This window comes from Pseudophryne corroboree, chromosome 3 (assembly GCF_028390025.1).
Source record: "Pseudophryne corroboree isolate aPseCor3 chromosome 3, aPseCor3.hap2, whole genome shotgun sequence".
NCBI lineage: Eukaryota > Metazoa > Chordata > Amphibia > Anura > Myobatrachidae > Pseudophryne > Pseudophryne corroboree.
Window position 1 is genome coordinate 287,682,845 of NC_086446.1, and position 17,143 is coordinate 287,699,987.

At 44.7% G+C, this 17,143-nt stretch overlaps 1 protein-coding gene across 1 annotated transcript in view; it reads right to left on the minus strand.

The window, feature by feature from the left end:
• Nucleotides 1-17,143, minus strand: part of COL9A3 (collagen type IX alpha 3 chain) — a 118,545-nt gene that overhangs the window by 87,634 nt on the left and 13,768 nt on the right. The window contains exons 3-5 of the mRNA XM_063959278.1: nt 10,096-10,131; nt 8,959-9,030; nt 8,074-8,127 (exon numbers count right to left, since the gene is read on the minus strand). Coding sequence (XP_063815348.1) covers nt 8,074-8,127; nt 8,959-9,030; nt 10,096-10,131 — 162 coding nt within the window. The remainder of the gene's footprint in view (nt 1-8,073; nt 8,128-8,958; nt 9,031-10,095; nt 10,132-17,143) is intronic.

Sequence of the window (17,143 nt, forward strand, 5' to 3'; positions counted from 1 at the left end):
ATGGATGTAATGGGGATAGAAGAGATGGATGTAATGGGGATAGAAGAGATGGATGTAATGGGGATAGAAGAGATGGATGTGCATGGGGAGAGAAGATATGGATATGATACAGTAGGCTGGGGAAGAGATAGATAAGATGGGATAAGTGGAAAAGGTAAATGGCGGTGAGGGCAAGATTGAAGAGATAAGTCATTAATAAGAAGTCTAAGATGCAGTTATGGGGAAGGTGGGGGAAAGATGGATGGTGAAATGTATAGGAAGTGGGGCATGAGAAAGACATATTTTTTGAGGTTATAGAACACAGTGGTGGAATCCCTTTTTCCCTTTTAGGGAAAAGATCCAATACTCGAGCTCATGCTTCAAACATACATTCTGATAACCCTGATTTTGAACGGATTATCTCAATTCTCACACCCAAACTGGGTGCGGAAATTAGAAAGTGAGTTTTGTCTCAGTCTTCAAAATAGCTGGCACACACTGGGATGTATTTACTAAGGTGTTTCTTTTTAGAAATGGAGATGATGCTCATAGCAACCAATCAGATTCCCTTAACATTTATCTAGCTGCTTCTAGAAAATAATAGCTACAGTAGAATCTGAATGGTTGCTATGGGCAACATTTCCACTTCTAAAAAACTTACACCTTAGTGAATATACCCCACTGTGTGTAAGGGACTGCTAAACAGGCACATATACACAGACTTTTGTAATGAATTTTTTGAAAACACAAGTAAAAATGTATATAAACTGCACTGTATTTATGCATATGGTAAGTACACATTTGCTATTCGTCTGAAACAAAACAAAGTTATTTTACATGTGTCAAACACATACACTCCGATTGAGAGGATAGAAAGTTTCGACACACTTAAAGGGAACCAGTATTCTAAGAAAATTGTATTATAGCCCAATGCAATATAAATGCATTTCAAAACCAGAAACATGATGATTTTTATTTTTACATCCATTGATATGCGCTTAACTTCTGTGAGAAACTTAGCTTAACAGTGGAATTTTATTATCTAGCCCACAAAGCATCATTTTTGACTAACGTACCAGGGAACCATGGCAACCTAACTCTTGAAGATACAAAAATAAACAGGTTTCTACAGAGAACACATTTTGAGGAGCAAATAATACATGAAGAGGAAGACTGCAAGATAGCATTATAAAATATACAGAAGTGGTATACAGGTAAGTGCCCTGGTCACTAAATAGTAGGTTCACAATAAAGTTTAGTCATGAATAAATAATAGGTAAATAATGTTTTCCTTAGTAGGAGTTTTAGAGATGTGTCAAATCATTTGTCCATATGTGAGGAAGAGAAAAAATCCAAAAATAGTGTGATACCTTCAAATCATAAATGATATTGGGGGTAATTCTGAGTTGATCTCAGCAGCAAGTTTGTTAGCAATTGGGCAAAACCATGTGCACTGCGGGGGGGGGGGGGGGGGGGGGGGGGGGGGGGGGCAGATAACATTTGCAGAGAGTTAGATTTGGGTGGGGTTATTTTGATTCTGTGCAGGGGTAAATACTGGCCGATTTATTTTTACACTGCAATTTAGATTGCAGATTGAACACACCACACCCAAAGCTAACTCTCTCTGCACATGTTATATCTGCCCCCCCCCCCTGCAGTGCACATGGTTTTGCCCAACTGCTAACAAATTTGATGCTGCAATCAACTCAGAATTAGGCCCATTAACAGTGCAGCAAATACGAGACAATATTCCAGGTAAGTGTAAAGGCAGATTTATTTCCACAATAGTTCACATATAAGAATAAAATAATAAGGTCATATAGTGTGACACCATCAAATTCGAAATTATATTAACAATTCAGCAAATGCCAAACAATGGGGCAGATGTATTAACCTGGAGAAGGCATAAGGAAGTGATAAACCAGTGATAAGTGCAAGGTGATACACCCACCAGCCAATCAGTTCCAATATGTAAATTAACAGTTAGGAGCTGACTGGCTGGTGCCTTTATCACCTTGCACATATCACTGGTTTATCACTTCCTTATGCCTTCTCCAGGTTAATACATCTGCCCCAATGGGCCTAATTTAGACTTAATCACTCCTCTGCGTTTTTGTAGAGGTCTGCGATCAGAAAGCCGCCACCCATAGAGAGTGATAACCTGCCCCGTGCAAGTGTATGAATGCATGCGTACGCCATGCAAAAAGTTCGCGAGACAGCAGACATCTACAAATCCGTTCGCAACTTACTCAGCAGCTAATGATTTTTCCATCTGTGAGGTCTGTGCGTTAGCCCAGTACTTACTCCTACAGTGCCACAGAATCAGGCTGTTCGGGTCCGGAGCGGACGCCACACACCCTCCATGAAAACGCTTGGGAACGCCTGCGTTTTTCCTGACACTCACAGAAAACGGGCAGTAATCACCCACAAACGTCAGTTTCCTGTCAATCACCTTGCGTACGCCTAGCGATCAAACTTTTTGCACCATTCTGTCACTGTTTGGGCTCCATGTTTGATCATCATCCCGCACGATCGCCGCACTTGGGTTTCATTACAATAGCAAAAACTGCTACAAATAAAACCGCATGCTGGCGGCCATCCAGCACACGGCAAGACTGCCCTGCATGTGTAGTGCCGCCTAGCAATGCGATCGCATTGCAGAAACCTATAAATAGAGTTAGACACCTGTATACACATCCAGGCTGCGTATACAGGCGCACCGCCGCAGAAACGCAGGCGATGTCAATGGGCAGACCTGAAAATGGCCATAACACACCTGCGTTTCCTGCTCCATCCCCCCCCCACCAATGCCAAGTCGCCGCCCCTGAATGCCCGATACCTGTCAATTGTAATGCGATCGCATCCTTCCAGGAAGCGATCGCATAGTGAAAGTTTTGCGAATACGCTGTGCAAGTGCCACGATAGTATGCAACATCCGCCGATGTCAGTGGCGCACCCAGGGGGGGTTTCCGAGCACCCAGAAACCCCCCTCCACCTAAAAAATAAATAAAAAAATATTATTATTTTTTTGCTGCATGAGTATTATTAATGGTTGTCTAGCGTCCTCTGCAGCCTGCTGTCTTCCTGGTGGCACTTGTAAGTGCTTAATAAAAGTTTACTTTATTTTAATTATAGTACATATATATCCATGTGCATACACAGGGTCGGACTGGCCCACAGGGGTACCAGGGAAACCACCGGTAGGCCCCACTGCCTGGGGGCCCACTCCTTCCTCTAGGTAAAGGTTCCAGGCTGTGCACTTGTATTATACATGGTAGATATGTTGCATTACACTGCACTAAACTATTGTGTATTTCAAGCCTCTGTGGAGGCTGGCCACACCCCCTTTATAGGCTGGCACACCACTAAGTATGGGCCCCTATCACTGCATTCCTCCGGTGGGCCCTTCATGCCCCAGTCCAACACTGTGCATACATATATACACATATATATACATTGTGACAAGAACACTGGGATAGTGTATTGAGGGCAGGTATGTTTGTCCCAGGTTCTTGTCTTAAATGTATTAGAAAAATGAAAACTTCTAGGAATATGTTTTGTTTTGTTAGAACTTTTTCAGTTTGTTGGAAAAGCTGGGTAAGGGCCCTGAAAGAGAGATGGGGCAAGTTCCAGATATTGGGCCCAGTTCGGGTCTTTGGCCTCACAGAAGGCTAATCAGGCTTTCAACTGTGTAAGAGTGTTATAGAGCTGCTGGCCTGATTAGGGTGTGCAGACTGCCTGGGAAGCATACTTGCCTACTCTCCCGGAATGGCCGGGAGGCTCCCGAAATCGGGTGACCCTCCCGCCCCCCCCGGAAGAGCAGGCAAGTCTCCCGGAATCAGGGGTCCCCCTGTAAAGTGGGCGGTCCGGGCAGTTGATGACGCGATTCTTGCTGAATCGCGTCATCATAGCCACGCCCCCTGCAGTGTAATGCCGGGGATTGCGGCATTACAGAGCGGGGGCGTGGCTTAAAGGATGTGCCACCGAAACTGCCCCCGTCCCGCCCCTGCTCCACCCCCGTTCCCGCCTCCGGTCCACCTCCTCCCCACGTCACAGCCCTCCCCTGCCCCCCTGCTGAGCCGACCTGGCTGCTCTCTCCCGCAGAGAGCAGCCAGAATGTCGGCAAGTATGCTGGGAAGACTGCAGGAGCTCTGTGAGAGAAACACGCTCCTGATACAAGTAAGCTATACAGTGTTTACTGGAGAACTCTGTGAGTTTTTTGTTTAGTGATAGTCAGGAACATCTTGTGTTTAGTGGGCACTAGATACCTTGAGATATTACCTCTTGGGTAGACAATTCAGACTAGTGACGGATCATGCCCTTTAAAATGGATGTATGTAAATAGAGGCAAGAATACTCGTGTAACTAGATGGTTTCTAGCGTTGCAGGATTTTAAGTTTACTGTCGAACATAGACCGGGTACACAATTGGCCAATGCAGATGAATTGTCCCGCATCTTCTGTTTGGGGGCTACAAGTGTTCCGGCCCCTAGGTCGAAACAGGGGAGGGGGATATGTGACAAGAACACTGGGATAGTGTTTGAGGGCAGGTATGTTTGTCCCAGGTTCTTGTCTTACATGTATTAGAAAAATTAAAACTTCTAGGATATGTTTTGTTTTGTTAGAACCTTTTCAGTTTGTTGGAAAAGCTGGGTAAGGGCCCTGAAAGAGAGATGGGGCAAGTTCCAGACACTGGGCCCAGTTCGGGTCTTTGGCCTCACAGTAGGCTAATCAGGCTTTCAGCTGTGTAAGAGTGTTATAGAGCTGCTAGCCTGATTAGGGTGTGCAGACTGCCTGGGAAGACTGCAGGAGCTCTGTGAGAGAAACACGCTCCTGATACAAGTGAGCTATACAGTGCTTACTGGAGAACTCTATGTTTTTGTTTAGTGATAGTTAGGAACATCTTGTGTTTAGTTAGTGCCGGACAGGCAAGGTATTTACTTTTGGTGTTTGTTTTATTTTCTGTATAATAAAACTGGCTGGGGCCAGTTGTACCAGAACCTGGACTTGTGTTGTTCCTCAGCTGCTGCGTGCTGCCATATACCCCAGGAAACGGCACCTTGCACCCTTACAGTGTTAAAACTTATATATATATATATATATATATATATATATATAAACACACACACACATATGATATATATACACATGCGTATATATACACGTGTACTGTATGTATATGTGTGTGTGTATGTATATATATATATATATATATATATATATCTCTATCTATCTATCTATCTATCTATCTGTATGCATGTTTAATATGCTTTCGGATAGGCATATGAATATCCTTACAAAGAATTAAGGTTCAAAAAGGGTTGAGATTGCCTAAAGGATAAAAAAAGGGGCAGACTAGATGGACCAAGTGGTTCTTATCTGCCGTCAAATTCTATGTTTCTATGTGTATATGTATTTGTGTATATGTATGAATGTATGTGTGTGTATATATATATATATATATATATATATATATATAGGTGTATATATGGTATATATATGTGTAGATATGTATGTGTGTATATATATATATATATATATTATATATACACACACACAGACACACTAGTTTTACGGACCCAGCACATACTGGGTCACCTCAGTCCCCACCCCCGTGCTTGGCTCCACCCAGTTCTGGAAACCCCCCCATGCAAATCCTGCGTTTGCCACTGGATGTGTTTCAAGCTTATGGAGCAGCTGCCTTGATAAAGAGCTCCATAAGTTTAAAATACATAAACGGTTTTTGCTTGCTGTACTATCACACCCTGCTGCAGAGGGCATCATCCAGAGGGTCATACTAACGTTGGAAATTATGTGTGTGCAGGTGTTAATATTGCAGGCACACACAACCAGATGACTCAAACAATGAACAGCTCAGTTACTTAACCAGTGGTGTTGTTTTATTGATAGATAGCAGGTACAGCCGTACTCACTGTTACATGTAAACTGGTGATGGAACATAGGGGGTCATTCCGACCCGATCACTTGCTGCAGTTTATCACAGCGCAGCGATCGGGTCGGAACTGCACGGTGCCGGCGCATGCCAGCCGTCATTGCCTAGCGATCGCCTCTGAGGCTAAGGTGGTTGCTGGGCGGGAGGGGGATGGACGGCAGCGGTTAAGCCGCCGCTTAGGGGGCGCGGTCCGGCCAACGCAGGTGTAGCCGGACCATTGGGGGGGGGCAGGCCGCGGTGGCTGCGTGATGTCACGCGCAGCCGCTGCGACCCAGGGCAGTGAAGAGGTTCTCCCAGCTGCGCTGGCCAGGAGTAACTCCTGAGATGCAAAAGCATTGCCGCTGTGCGATGCTTTTGCATTTCTGCTGGGGAGGGGAGGCCGGCACTGACATGCGGGGTGGACTAGCCCTGTGCTGGGCTTCCCCCCGCATGTCTGAGTGCCTGATCGTAGCTGTGCTAAATTTAGCACAGCTACGATCAACTCGGAATGACCCCCATAGTTTGAGCGGAATGGGGTGTTTCATACAGCTCACCAGCTAGTGAGGGACGGGTATACTGCAAAGAAGTAGTGGTGCAGGGATGCTGGAACGGCTCTATAGCAGGTATTAACCACGTTTCTCATAGGAGCTAAGCACAAGACTTCTGTCTCCCACCATATCACACTAAACATTCTCAAGATGGCTCCCGCACATGCTCAGTGGTGTAGTATGGTATTCCGGTGGCCGGGCTCCCGGCGACCAGCATACCGGCGCCGGGAGCCCGACCGCCGGCATACCAACAGTGTGGCGAGCGCAAAGGAGCCCCTTGCGGGCACGGTGGCGCGCTACGTGTGCCACGCTATTTTATTCTCCATCCAGGGGGCTCGTGGACCCCCACGAGGGAGAATAGCTGTCGGTATGCCGGGTGTCGGGATCCCGGCGCCGGTATACTGTGCGCCGGGATCCCGACATTCGGCATACTGAAGACCACCCATGCTCAGTAGTGATGTCGGTGGCCATCTTTGGATGTGGCTTGCACCTCCCCGATGAACAGGAAGAGTGAAGTCTGCAATGTTTTTGTCCAGTTTCTGGTATGGGTCCATCTGTTTTAATTTATTTATTTTAACTGTATTTGATCTATTTTAGCTAAGGACCTTATCCAGTAAGGATTGTAATTTATGCTAAAAAGTAGTTGCTGCGATCAAATAGTTGGCGCCTAGAAATAGAGAAAAAACGCCCATTCCAGAAATTGTGAATGCATCACAATATGCGGGCTGATCGCAAAACCATCGAAGATTTTTCCTATCTGCGCCAGGCAAGGTCATCCACATTTCTTGCGACACAAGAGGCTGGAAGTGGTCATTGCGGACGTCGGAGGCCCTCCTTAAAACGCCTGGGCACGCCTGCGTTTTTGTAGACACACCCAGAAAACGTCAGGTTTCCGCCCAGAAACGCCGGCTTCCTGTCAGTCAAACAATGGCTGTATTGCGATCACAATGTGCAATTTCTGGCGTTAATCATACTCGTGCTTGCGCAGTCATTTGATAATCGGGCCGGATTGCGATTTGCAAATTTTGCAATCCTTACTGAATAAGATCCTAAATTCACTGCCATATATATATTTGTTTGCTTTATATGAACTTATTGTTTTACTGCTCTTTATGAGTTCATTTGGATATAAATTCACTATATACTTATAATTTGCCTTGAACAATGTCTGGCATTTGCTGCATTGTGGATATCACACTATTTTTGGTATTTTTATCTTTTCTTACAAATAGCAGGTTTATCAGACATATCTCTAAAACTCAGACTTAGGAAAGTATGTTTTACTTACGATTTATTCATTACTGCACTTTATTGTCAACCTACCACCACTTAACACCCAGGGCATTTATACCACTTCTGTCTATTATATATTGTACAGTATATCGTATTTGTGGGTTTAGGATACCCTGTGTTTTAGGAACCTTAAGCAGCTTTGTGTGCGTTCCAAGTCCTGCATCTTTACCATTTTGCAAGATAGCATTGTGTAGCTCAGTTGTGCAGAGTATAATGCAGAATTTAGGATGGCGCCAAGCAATGTTAGAGGCAGTGATGATCTGGCTCCTGGGATCTGTACAACAACCCTGATGTCTCTTTAGATTCTGCACCAATAACCTACCCGTTCACCTGGGGGTCCATCAGGCCCAGCTTTCCCATCAGGTCCAGTTAGTCCCTAGAAAAGAAATAAAATAGAAGGTTAATTATTAATTGTGGCCATTAGAACCAAGTATTTTGTTGTATTGGAACTATTGTTTTTTTTAACTGTTGTGTCCAGGGGAAACAAAACTAAAACAACTCTGCCATGTTACCACAAACCCCACATGATGATGACTTTATGGCAGTGCTCAGCAGGCTTTCAGCTGTTTTTCTTACTGTGCATTAGAGCTTGCAAAGCAAATCAACAAAAATAGGTCACCAGGAGAACATCAGGACATCTCATAGGCAAAAAGATGAATAGTAACCTATGCACACACATTTCAACATACCATATTATTTTTTATAGTAGAATCATTCAGAAAAGTATGTAGATGTCATTGGAGGATGAAAAAAGTCATGTAAACTGGTAGAATTTAAAGCTTACATTGGCTATAAAATATATTTATCCTATTTGGCTTTTTTTTTTTTTTTTTTTTACATTTAATTTTCTTATATTATGGAATCAAAATTGATATAAATTCAAGAATTTACTTTGATCACTTCAATATGTCCATTCATAAAAAAAAAAAAAAAAACATGTCAACTCCAAAAATGAAGCATCCAAGTGTTGAGGGCACATGCTAAGGGGACAGAGTACAAGAATATATATCACACATAGGGAAAAACAAATATGTAAAATAAAAATTCTACATTATTTTCAAGGTTTAATTCTATTTGATTGGATTATATTGCTTCTGTAATCATAAACTGTCAATGTCCACAAGATTTTCCAAGTCCACATGTCACTGTGATTTAGCACTTTTTAGGAATCACCTGCAAATAAAGTAAAAAGTATTGAGGTCCTTACATCAATTCCTGGCAATCCAGACAATCCTGGTTTTCCAGCCTCTCCTGGTTTTCCGGGGCCTCCTTTTGGACCCTATAAAAGTAAAAGACAGAAAACTGCACTAAATCTCTTGCCTGTAGTATTGACGAAGCAGAATATTCATGGAATACCTGGATATATGGTGGGTCTACAATACTACTAAAGATTCCATTCCAGTGTCTCTTACCAGACACTTTACAGCAGGTCTACACAACTTGGGGCTTTTCAATGATGAACTTCAATCACATGTTGGTGTTTTAGTACAGTTGATAGCGTCAAAAAGTCAACAGTTAAATGGCCAACACGGGTTTAGGTTGTCAGTCAAACCGTTGACATGGTCAAAAGGTCGACATACAAATGGTCTGCACACAAAAAAGAGCAACAATTTTTTTTATATTTTAATCCGAACCCTCCACCATAATACCTAACAGTAACCCTCCCGTGTCTAAAGGCCCGTACACATTGGCCGATATATCGGGTGTTCTCTTGAACGGCCGATATATCGCGGGACAGTCGGCCAGTGTGTATGGCCAATACGTCTGTGAACTCCGTCGTTCACAGACGTATCGCGTCGTACACATGCTGCGGCGGCCGGCAGTGATTGACAGCTGAACTGGGCGGGCGTGTGTACACGCCCGCCGAGTTCATGACGTCAGTCCCCCACGGATCGGGCAGTGTGTATGCTCAACACACTGCCCGATCCGTCCATAGATATATCTGTTGATCAATTGATCTGCAGATATATCTACTAGTGTGTACCCACCTTAACCCTAACCCTAACCCTCCCACTGTGTCCAACCCTAACCAAGTGCCTATCCCTTACCACCCCCCCAGTCTCATTAGTACCTGACCCTAACAACCCCCTCCAGCAGCCTAACCCCTTCAAGTGTCTAACCTTAACTGTGTCAACCATTTCCATGTCAACCTTCTGGCCCTGTCGACCTATGTCCATGTCGACATTTAACTGTTGACCTTGTTCACCATATTTCACAATGGTCTTATAAGCAGATCGGGCTCATGTCTGGCCAGCTCCAGTGAAATACAATCATGTCTTATTTATTGGGAACTTTTGCTACGTTAACATGTCAACTGTTTCAGGAGTTCTGTCTTTATACTCACCGGGCGTCCAGGTAAACCAGGGGGGCCCAATTCACCCTGTTAGAAAGAAAAGGGAGGTGGTTTTAAATGCATGAATACAATTTTCATAATGAAAGTAAGGATGTATTCAATTAGTAAAAACAACCAAGAGGTACAGTAAACATAATATTAATATTAATCATTTATATTTATTAAATACAGATAAGTATTATACAACAAACATATAATTCATCTAAATATACAAGATTAAAAACTAATAAAAATTAGAAACAGATGAATAATATACAAATGGGCTCCAAAATATCAAGTTATGCTTAGTCCCCCTTCCCACTGCAGTTGATGAGGATAATGTAAAAGTTAATACACACATAGGGCCTAATTCACAGATTCTGCAGCTGTACAAGATATGCTAATGTCGCTACCACCTGGATTTGTATGGAGACACCCACCACCACCTTAGAAAATCTCTGCAGCTGTGTGTACAGAGAAGCAGCATCCATGGCAGATCAGATTATGGAAGGTCTGGCTAGTCCAATGGTCGCACAGCATGTCCGCAGGAAGTAAGGAGCTGGAGACATTACAGCTGGTACAGGATCGCAGTTGCGCAATCAAACATGCCCCCAAAATGGTAGAGCCACGCCTGCATTTTCACTGCCCCTCCGTTACCTTCCCCAAACTGTCCCTTATTGTCAATCACTTTGTGAATAAATTCTCTCTGTGAGCGCTATCGCAAGACCATCGCGGCACATGCTCAGTGCGACATAGACGAAGGCACAGACCACCAATAATCACTAAACTGAAAAAAAAAATCTTGTTTGCGCACATCTCTGAATCAGGCCCATAGATCATACAGCGTCCAATACATTTCAGGAGTTGAACTCCGGTGAAAAGTGACGTAGCGGATTTAAACATAATGGTCAATTTAAGTCAAAGCATTTTCATAATCACTTGTAATCGACAGGACTGTGTTGGCATTAAGTATAAAATAAATCTGCGCTATCAGTGACACCCACTGCTGGGGAGACCATCTACATTTACATTGGTCACACATATACAGTAGCAATCTGATCAAATCTGCATGCTATTGGGAGACACAAGTCATGCACCAGATTACACAGATCTGCATGGATCACAGAAAATCAGGTTTCAATGGAAACTCATTGCAGACGCTTCTCTACCATTTGCGTGTCAGCTGATGTCCTTATACACACATAGGAATCATCAGACAGCTTGGATTGCCATTATGCCAAGCTGCACCCACACTAATAGAATTCAATGATATATATGTTTTTCATTAGTTATTGGACCGCAATGCGCAGACGCGACGGACCACAGCAATGGGGATCGCCGGCCAGCGACAGGATGGTGCGAAAGTTCCGAACGCACTGGCGATCGCAAGGAGAGGGCGTTTGTGGGTGGCAACTGACCGTTTTCAAGGAGTGTCTGGAAAAACGCAGGTGTGTCCAAGCGTTGGAAGGGAGGGTGTCTAACGTCAATTCCGGTCCCGGACTGGCCGATGTGACCGCAGCGGCTGAGTAAGTCCTGGGCTGCGCAGAGACTGCACAAAATCAGTTTGTGCAGCAGTGCTACACATGCGATCGCACACTTGCACAGCTAAAATACACTCCCCCTGTAGGCGGCAACTATACGAATGCAAAAACCGCTGCCTAGCGAACAGGTCTGAATTACCCCCATAGACTCCCCGATTGCCCCGTATCCGCGCAGAATGGCCATGTGAGCTGCGACGCCGACGCCATGTTTTACGGGTCTGAAATCGCAGTCGCACAACGAGACACACTCCAAATCGGTAACATGCCTGCGTTATTGCAGACAATCCCAGTTACCTCTCCCAATTAGTCTCTTCCTGTCAATTACTCTGCAACTGATTCCTAACTGCAGCGCATGAGCAGTCTACCAATAATCGCTCAGTTTTTGACACCATCTGAATCAGGTTCTTGGTGTAGACCAATCACAATCTTCAAATACTGAGAGGGTTCTTTGTAGTAAGAGCAGAAATCATTAAAGTTATTGATGGCATAACAGATTACATATCTTTAGTCAGGAATATTTTTTTTCCCACTCCTGAGGTAAACTTTAGGAAGTACAGATGCGTCCACATAAACCTACCCTCAAGCTGCGCCATGCAACTTTTTCTTAAACTATGTATCTTAATGTGCTATACTAATCCAAAATATTTAGTATTGGCTACTACAGTAATAGCGACTTACGAGACAAAATTCAGGAAAGTATGTAATACAGTATGTGTAAAAAGACAACAGACAATAAGAGAGTATGGGACCAGATTTCATGCTTTATCCTGCATTTTGCGTTACTAATGGATGCAGGTCACACAGCTGCTGCTTCTTTGTATGCAGCAACTGTGTGATAATATGCAAATGCCGCAGAAGATGTCTGGTGTAAATAGATACCTCCTGGCGGCTTCTCTGATTCACTGCTGCATCTGAAGACGCAGCATCGGATAATCTGCGAGAACATCGGACATCTGAGTAACCCTAAGGTTACTCAGGATAGCCTGTGTAATTAAGTTACAGAAGCCAGTTACTCATACTTGCCTACAAATATAGGGCCTAATTCAGACCTGATCTCTGTTGTGCGAATTCACAAGGCGGACAATTATCAATCGACCGTGCATGCGTATGGATCATAGTGCACACGTGTGAGGCCAAACTGCTAAAGAATCCAGCATCTTTTTTTATCGCTAGGCATATGCAAGGTTATTGATAGGAAGCGGACGTTTGGGGGTGCTGACTGGCCCTTTTCTGGGGTGTCAGGAAAAATGCAGGCGATCCCAAGAGTTTTCAGGGAGGGTGTGCAACGTCACCTCCGGCCCCGAACTGGCTGTTTATATCGCACTGTAGGAGTAGGTCCTGGGCATGGACTGCACAGACTGGAAAAAACATTATTTGGTGAGTGAGTTGCGAATGGATTTGCAGCTGACCGGCATTTGCAAATCTTTTTGCACGGCGTACGCAGACTTGCACGGGGCGGGTGTTTACTCTGTCTGGGCGGCGACAATCTGTTTGCAAACCTCTGCAAACTCGCAGAGGAGCAATCAGGTCTGAATTAGGCCCATAATCTCTTCACTGAGAGAAGCCAGGAGAGGAGATGCTGCTTACCAGTGTGGTGGCCGGGCTACACATCACTAAGCCCGCCCCAAAATGTCACAATTCGCAGGTCTGGAGGTATGGAACAGGGCTAAATTATGTGAGTTTGCGTAATTTAGCTCCGCCCCCTACAATGGTCCCCACAATACCCTGTATGATCTCCTCATCCTGCCCGCTTCACTAGGAAGCGGGTGGGATGCAGGAGATCTGGCCACACTTCCATGGGTGCGGGGAACTGCCCAAAAAATCATGAGTCTTCTGGCATTATCATGAGAGTAGGCAAGTATGCAGTTACTCTGCATCGGTAGATGTAGACCCAGGCCTCTGCATGCCTACAAAACCGGGCTGACACCCCTCCATTTTGGCAAACGCTCCACGTTGAAGCCCCCGCCCACAAACACCCGCAGCCTGTTAATCAGAAACTATAGAGGTTTTGTTTCATTCATTATAATTGGTTATTTCCTGCTGTTTATTTCAGGCCTATATGACTGGTCCCTATTTCTTTAGTAGATCTCTGTAGTGCGTTGAGAAACTGTAAATACCATAGTACCAGTTAAACATTCAAGGCTTTTCTACAAGTGGAGTCTACTATGGACTAGTAGAGTTTGCAAAAGAATAAGAAAAATAGAATGAAGAAATATAGGGGTTATTCAGAGCCCAAAGGATCTGTCTGGGATGCACAAAGTACCGATTATTAGTACTTTGCGCATGTGCAGGACATGTTCTGCCCGTGTGTGTGAAGGAGTCCTGTGATGTCAGAAGCAGTATGGCATCTGGCTGTCAGTGATTGATAGTCTGATGCTATTTGGAGGCGGAAAAGCGGGGGTTGCGATGGCCTCCATGTGTGAAAACGGAGGTGTGTTGCCGCCATATGGGGGAGGAAGAGGCCAGGGATCTCTGCGGTTGCACAGAGATTTAATGGCCTCTGCGATAGGTGCCTTCCATAAGGCGCCCGATGGGGAGTCCAGTGATCTGATGCTGCATCCTAGGACGCAACTCGGATTACTACTACTGTGTTATGATTCTGTTGCTGTTAGAGCATGTCAGATGGCTGTATTCCCCTCCTGTTAAGGCCCATACACACTTGACGATGCACACGTCGTTAACGACCATCGTTAACGACTTCCCTTGAACTTCCCTTGAACAGCTGAGCAAACAACATGAGCATACACACTACCAAAGACCATGCATCGTTGAAGCATCCAAGCTGAACAGTTTATTAAAATAATGAGCTGGGAACAGGGCTGGTGAACAGTGGCTTGGTCGTTGGTCGTTCACACCATACACATTCAACGACGTCTCTGGTCGGTAACGACCATAGTGGAAATTGAGCTTACATGCTCCACAGATAAGCGAGGGTCGTTAACGTCCCGCGGGGCCGCGCATCGGTGGTCGTCGGATGCATACACACTTGACGATATAATGAACAACGCCGTTGATGAAGGCTGAAATGAACGACATCGCTCATTTTATCGTCAAGTGTGTATGGGCCTTTAGAATGCACCTGGTGTCAGCTGACATTAGCAACCTATCTGCATTCCCTGTCTGCCTTGTATCATAGGCTAGTGACAGTTCCTGTTTCCTGCATCTACGCTCCAGTACCTGTTCCTAGTTGGAAGCCTTGTCAGTTGGCCCCTTTTCATGTGACAATCCTTGTTCTGCCTAGCCATGTTCCCGGTAAACCCCTCAGCTAAGTGCCTGCTTTATTGTACCTAGCTGTGAGCTCAGAGCACTTACTATTGCTGTGGTTCCAGCTGTGCTTTGCTGGAATCCCAGGCTAATTACCTCTGCCATCTCACATTGGATATCTGTGCTAGTACTATATATCTCTCTGCCTTGGACTACAATTGTGGTTTCGTGTTTCATGTATTGTTACTCTCCTGTTCCAATAACAAATACAGGCTATCGGGTAAATGAATGAAGCAGTGATAAGAGTGCAGAAGTTGCCCATGGCAACCAATTAGCTGCTCTGTATAAGCTGATTGGTTGCCATGGGCAACTTCTCCACTACCTCACTTATCCACTCTTATCACTGCTTTATACATTTACCCCTATGCCTCCATTATTGTGGATATTGGTTCAATCAGCAGAAGCCATTATGTAATATCCTTGTACTACATTCACATACCTCCCAACTTCTATTAACTCTCACGCGGGACTGTTTTGCGCGGCAAAGCTGCGGCCGCCCGAAAAGGGTTGAGCTGCTGCCATGCCCCCTGTCCCTCTGCCTCCTGTGAATAGCCGCAGTGAGTGACAGGAGCCTCCTAACTGCCCCCCGCCCCCAACACGCCACACAGCTGTCCGTGGGTGGGACAGTCCCAAAGAAAGGGGACTGTTCCCACGAAATTCAGGACAGTTGGGAGGTATACTTTCAAGCTCTGACTCAGATCTGTGCATTCATCCGTCAGCTGCAATCCAACTGTGTTAAAGTATAGTGATGCATTCCTGAATTCACATTATTCCTATGGAAAAGCCCACCTCCACTGTATGCATACTAATACACTGAGAGATCCTTGCTATACCTAGTTCCAGAGTCCTGAGCAAACTTTGTTACCTGCAATTATACTCTAGTAACCGTCTCCCTGCCAGTCTGTGTCTGCCCTCAGTTACTACTCCTGCAATAATCCTGCAGTCTCCAGCCAATTGTGTAAGCTCCTACTGCTAGAGGTTTAAGTCCTGGTGGCTACCTAAGTACCGGTGTGTATACCAAACACTAAGGGTACAGCGGTTGGCTGTTATAAATAGAAGACCCTCCCGTGGGCTCTAGGGTCTTGCACAATTGAGCTGGAGCTCCATAACACACTGCAACAGGAGGAGACTACTTATAGTAGACACCTCCTGCTGCCTTACCATACAGCACTATCACTGCGCTCAGGCCCATAGGGGGTCATTCCGAGTTGTTCGCTCGCAAGCTGCTTTTAGCAGCTTTGCACACGCTAAGCCGTCGCCTACTGGGAGTGAATCTTAGCTTATCAAAATTGCGAACTAAAGATTAGCAGAATTGCGAATAGACACTTCTTAGCAGTTTCTGAGTAGCTCCAGACTTACTCGGCATCTGCGATTAGTTCAGTGCTTGTCGTTCCTGGTTTGACGTCACAAACATACCCAGCGTTCGCCCAGACACTCCTCCGTTTCTCCAGCCACTCCCGCGTTTTTCTCAGAAACGGTAGCATTTTTTCACACACACCCATAAAACGGCCAGTTTCCGCCTAGAAACACCCACTTCCTGTCAATCACATTACGATCACCAGAACGAAGAAAAAAACTCGTAATGCCGTGAGTAAAAAACCTAACTGCATAGCAAATTTACTTGGCGCAGTCGCACTGCGGACATTGCACATGCGCATTAGCGACTAATCGCTCCGCTGCGAAAAAAAAATACAGAGCGAACAACTCGGAATGACCCCCATAGTGTGAGAATCCTACCAAACAGAATTGTAGTGACAATTTTGCTTGTTCTTTTGGTGGAAAATGTACTATTTGGTGTCCTGATGCAGTGACGAATATAAACCGTAAAGGGAGAGTATCAGAGCTTTCTGTTCCCAGGCAACACCCAACACTTTGACTGTATAAGTTCCCTTTATGTAACCGCTGGGTGTAGTATAAAAAGTCAACATGGGCATTATACTGTATGCAGACAAGCAAAATGTTGACATTCAGAAATGTCTACTTGGTTAAATTGTAAACATGTTAATGTCGGCATATAACATGTTGACACCACAATATAGAGGTTTTTTTGCATATATTAGCCTAATCCTACAAATGACGCGACAACTGTATGTTGACATTCTGATGTTGACATGTTAAATGTCAACATTTTAACCATGTTCTTATGATTATGTCGGCAATCCTCACCTCCTCCCTCTATAATATTAATGGGAATGTCTTTCTTTCAGCCAGTTTTATCTTCTAAGTTGGTTTGTTCATTCTGTGGTCCTTGATGC